Genomic DNA, 5,548 nt, shown 5'->3' on the forward strand with positions numbered 1-5,548 from the left:
AGTGATAAAGGAGAAACACAACACTTAACTACAAAGGAATCACCTGATCTCACAGAGCCAATTCAGTCAGAGTTCTTTGTATTTGACAAGATGGAAGGACCTTATCCTAAAGTACCCCTGTAGACTTGAGGGTGCAACCAGGCAGTTCTCGCACTTCCTGTGGTTCACAAACACCATGAGGAGTTTGGGAGAGGGGGGAGCCATCTGTGGACACTTTTGACACTTCGTTGGTTTCTCACCTCAGGGTTCTTCACAGTGAACCAGCCACTGTTCTGCTGACTCCAACCTCTGAGGTGGCACTGACAGGGCAGAGGCAGAAACTGTTATTTGCCTACAGAACAAATTCTAGAATTGTCTTGTCTTAGTTCCCAGGCTTAACTCCTAGGACCATAACCTTTGTCTCGCCCTCTTTGTCCCTCTAACAAGGTAGCTCCACTCTGTGTCCCACACACGTCTTTGCTCTCTGCCCCGGGGGAGGTGGGGTCAGGCCCTACTGCAGACTCTTGTAGATGTGGTCGAGCTTTTCCAACATCATCTCCAGTTCCTGGGCCTGCTGCATCAGCTTCTCAGACAGCTCCGTCTTTACCCCTTGTTGCAAGTTCTTCGACTCTTGCATAAGACTGAGCACATCCATCAGAAGGAAGAAACCTGCAGTGGCCCCACTAAACAACCGGGTTCCTTCGCTCATTACTACACTAGTGGTCCCCGCTGCACTCTCCACCAGCCTGCCGCTTTGGACCAAGATTTCAGCTGCTATCCCGGGGTTGATTCGGGTCATCTTGATGGACTGAATATATTTCGCAATGCGGTATGCAGCCATAAAACTGTTTCTTAAGAAACCAAACTGGGATGAGTTATTTAGAATGTCCCTGGCCAGTTGCACTATATCAAAGTCAGCTGATTCCAGGTGATTGGCTTCAGCTTCTACAGACGACTTGCTTATATGTTCCACGATGGTGGTGGTCACCCTGGTGACAGCAGCCGCTGCTCCCAGTCCCAGCCCGGTTACTGTCAATGCCAGACTGGCCCCAGTAGTAAAGGATAGCACGCCCAGGCCAAGGATGGTTAGGATGCCAGAGAGTATGCCGGTGGAGTGGGCCACCGCGCTGGAGATGGTGCAGTCTCTGTGAACCTTGTCAGCCCTGTCTGCAAGTTCACAGAGCTGGGCTATGTGCTCCTCAAGTTGCACCTTCACCAAAGGGAATAGTTGCAAAAACTTCTTCTTACACTCCTGCTCCTTCTGGTGCATGTCTTCATCACTTATGACCTTGGTGTTTTTCAACTTCTTCAGCTCTTCACGTAGTGCTTCAGCCTCATCCCTGTAACAATGAAGGTCACTGATTAAGAGGCAGTTTGCAGGTCTACCTGCGAAATCACAATTTGTAAAGAATTTTTCTATCAACATAAAATGTTCTATACAATGTAAATGCTGGCTAGTACTTCTTGAGTCAAAGAATGAATAATGAAAGTCAGCCTGAGAGGCTCTCCATAGTAGCTACTTGATAATGACATCTTCTCACTCAAGGGCAAGTCAACTCTGTCAGCACAGCAGGTGTAAGTAGAGTGGGGACCCTGTGGATGGACAGAGAAGTAGGATTGGAGCAGACACACCTATATTCAAATAATCTGAGTGTGCAGTGAAGAATTAAGCTGACCCATATATGGATCTGCCCTTCGCGCCTTGGCTACTAGTGGGGCTGTCCAGGGTGCTAGAGGTCCTGTTGGATAGGAAAGTTTTTGCATGCCTGGGCCTTTGGCCACTGAACAGTCTAGTAATATGTAGTGTGATGGGGGCTTGGGGTTGTGTGGTATAAGTTTGCACCTCTGAGAAGGGCTGGAGGTCACACGTCAGTCATGTGGGTAGCCCGAGATCCAGCCCCAGTTAAATTCTATACCTTGAGGTTTGGGTTTAAAAGACTGTCTTTGAGCAAACTTTAGCTATTCTGAATCTCATTTTTTTTTTTTGTTTTGACTGTCACTTCTTTATTCAGTTTTTGTTGACTTATATTGCCCAGTCTTAGCTAGACTCCTGTATCAATCTCCTGCTCTTGAAATCTCATTTTGCTTAATATATGACCAAATCAGTCATATTCTCATGGAACAGATGACATTGACCAGAGTATAAGTGCAGAGCTCAAGAGGTGGGTAGGAACAGCTCAGGATCCTCCAACCCCATCCCAGCACCTCCTCTTAAAGACCAGAAGGATTCTGCAGTGTTTGTAAGATTCTTTAGAGAGGGAGAAGCTTTTCTCCCAGTCAGAATCCCCAGGACACCCAACGGTTATGTCATATTTTTCTGATTTGTCACAAAGGAAGTCCTGCCTGCCTCTTAGCTGTAGAAAGAAGGCCCTAGATCTATCTCTCCCCAGCAAACTTCTAACCAGTTAAGATTAACTGAGCACCTATTATGTGTCAGTTCTTAATCTAATCTGTTAGTCAGCAATATCTGATTTCCTTCAAAACAACACTGACCAGATAAAGAAACTAAGGCAGGTCCCAGTTGTTCCTGGTGACCTGAGCAGCCTGGTCTGCTGCTGTCCAGGAGCACAAGTCCTTGTCCAGGAAAAGGACAAGATTCCAGAAAAAAGACAAGTTTCCAGGAAAAGAACAAAGCTTGAGGGCTGGCCGTCTGTCAGGGCACACAGCAAGGGAAGAGTTGGAGTGATTGGAGCAGGTAAAGGAGATGTTGGGGAGCAGGTGGTCGTTTGTGGGTGGAATATTGGTGGGAGGGCCGCACCTAAGGGGAACAATAACTATACAAAGGTGACCGACAATGTAAGAAAATTAAAATTTTAAAAACAACAGCAACACACACACACACAAAAAAGAAGAGAAATTAAGGCTGAGAGTGGGTAAGCCAAGGGCCTATAACCTGCCCCCCCCCTTCATCTCTTCTTTGCCCAGGTCATTCACTGCCAACAAATGACACAGACAACTTATTCCTCATGGATTGTTGAGATGGGACATCCTCAACCGCAGCCACAGGGTACAGCCAGGAGGAGACTAGCCCAGCAAGGGACACCTGGGTGGCATTCCTGGGGCACCTGCTAGAGGTTACCTGGACAAATGAGCCTCAGTCACAAATGTCTCCCAGACATTAGCTTCATTAAGCAGGGACTGCAGTTCCTCCCTGCTCACCGTGCACAGGACATACTCGATGACATCTTTAAGAAAGTTGTTCTCTAGGTGGAAAGAACAAAGAGGAAAATTGAGGTGCTGAGTCTCAGGGATCAGCAGGAATCTTCCTGAGCAGCTGTCACCTGGTGCTCTGGATGGTGTTATGGACTGAACTGCGCCGCTCAACAAATTAATATGCTGAAGTCCTCACCCCACAGTGACTGCATTTTGGGTGAGTTTAGGGGCTCTAGTGTCACACAGATGGGAGGTGGCCAAGTCTGGACTGGGGTACCATTGAGCAGCATGCTGACCCGTGCAGAAGTCAGAATGACCTCATTTGTAATGCTCCAAAGAGGGGGGCTTGGCTGAGGTGAGAGGGCAGAACTTTCAGGTTTACGGGTTTACCTGCTCTCAGCTCCCTGTGGCACCCCGCCCATCCTTGGGGGCCCTTTCCTTCTACCCACCTCTTCCCCCCACCATCCAGTGGACTATTCTAGACTCACTCCTGGGTCATTTGCTGAGCAACAGGGGGTCAAGAAAGTCAGCAGGTCGCCATGGCACCTTGAGGAGAAGAGCAGGCAGGAGCTGTCCACATAGACCCCTGGGCTGAGGGTTCCCCTTGACCTCTCTTGGGGATTCTAGGTTACTCATAAATCCCCTTTTTGGTTCTTGATACTCGAGAGGCTGCTTCAGCCTGGAGGAGGGGCCCAGGAGCCACCCTCTACTTTAAGTCCCAAGCAAGAACCAGCTGAAGAGGGCGCTGACTACCTGGGTGAAGAGTGTGGTTGTCTTGGCTCATGGTGCCAGCAGCAGGATCTGAGTCTGTCTTTGCCAGCTCACTCTCTGCGCCTGGGCTGGAAAGGTGTTGCTTCACCCTTGGTGAGGATGAAATAAATTGTAGAGTCACGTGTGGAGAAAACCATCACCAAGTTTAGGTTTTCACCTATACTTAGGTTAGATCAAGTTTTAATAATCATGCCAGACCCAGGACTTGAACCCAGGAATTCCTGGTTCAAATTCCATGTTTGTGAAGGCTCCCTTTGCACCCATAAATATTAACCCATGTGTGCACATTCGTTAGAAGTGACTCCTCTTATCCCAAAAGGACATCTTGAACTCTGAACACCACTTCTGCTGATAAATTTCCTGGTGCCACAATTTCCCGAAGACTGTGCCCTCCTGCTTCTGCAAGATCCTTCAACTCATGAGGGCCAATGGCCCTGCTGTGGACAGCACAGCCCTCCTGCTGGAGCCCAGGCCTTGCTGCTGCCCTCCCTTAAAATGTTGGGCATTGCATACCTTCAGAAAATAAAATAAAGGCTGGCAGAAGTGGGCCTCCCTGGTGGCGCAGCGGTTGAGCACTGGGTTGCGAAGCTGCCCGCAGCCTCTGCAGCGCCAGTTCAATCCCCGGCTGCCACCCGGCCATGGGAGGAGGGTCCCACATGGCGCGCAGACCTCTCCTGCCGCCCGCTGCTCCCCTCAGCAGTGTACTTCAGTCCTTCTGCCTGCTCTGCTCCCCGCTCTGGCTCTGGTGAATTCTCTCACCCTCCCGCGCTTCTGACTATACCCAGTGCTTGTATAAATAAATAAAAATAAATCTTTAAAAAAAAAAAAAGGCTGGCAGAAGAAATAGAGCTAACAGGTGAATAGAGGTTGTCATCCACAATCATTTCTAAGAAAGTTACCTGAAAATGAGCTATACTAGAAGAAGGAGTAGGTGGAGTGGAGTGGAGGGGAGAGGGAGTAGAGCAGTGTCTTCCAGATTTGCTTGGGGAAATAGCTGGACAAACTTGGGCTCAAATCTGAGCTCTGCCACTGCTTGCTCTGCGATCTTACGCTCGCTAGAGCATTTTTGTGAAAAAGCGGTGGGGGTGAGTGTGTTCTGGGGGTGAGTGTGTTCTCCCTGCTCCGCTCACCAGGGAATCATCCTCTGAGCTGGAAGGAGCTCCAGGTGTTCTTAGTGCAGGTCCAGTTTCCAGCTGTGTGTCTCCCTGACGACCTGACACATCCTGGGGCCCTGGTGTCCCTGCAAACCAAACAGCAAATAAAAACTCAGCACTGCTGGAGAGCGCACTGTCAGGCAAGACGAACACCCTGCTGGGTGGAACCAACGGGCAGCCCCCCCCCCCCCCCCCCCCCCCCCGCTAAGAGTGCACCCCAGAATCTCAGTTAATGAAAATGAATTTGGAATTGAATGGTTTGGGCTGAAATATATCTAAATTTGAATTTGTGCTGTTGAGTGTAATTTTCCCCATTTTTCCTGTGTCATTTGCATTGGGTCCATGCTGCACGGGGAGGGCAAAGGAAGTGAATGGGAGTTGGAAATTTAAAAGGGTAAGAATTCCAACTGTGGAACTGAAGAGGAAGGTGGAAGGGAAAATGGTTATATTTAGAAACAGTTAATAGAAGAAGATGAGAAGGGTCTAAATCA

General features: G+C 49.0%; 1 protein-coding gene across 1 annotated transcript; it reads right to left on the bottom strand.

Moving 5' to 3' along the window:
* Window positions 1-490: 490 nt before the first annotated feature.
* LOC311184719 (apolipoprotein L3-like) lies at window positions 491-3,422 on the bottom strand (the record flags this gene model as incomplete). Its single annotated transcript, XM_084254909.1, has 3 exons — window positions 491-1,319; window positions 3,059-3,182; window positions 3,410-3,422. The coding sequence occupies 3 exons, from the start codon at window positions 3,420-3,422 to the stop codon at window positions 491-493; spliced, it is 966 nt and encodes a 321-aa protein (XP_084111035.1).
* Between the last annotated feature and the right edge of the window lie 2,126 nt (window positions 3,423-5,548).

The sequence above is a fragment of the Talpa europaea genome (assembly GCF_964194135.1).
Source record: "Talpa europaea genome assembly, chromosome: 15".
Lineage (NCBI taxonomy): Eukaryota > Metazoa > Chordata > Mammalia > Eulipotyphla > Talpidae > Talpa > Talpa europaea.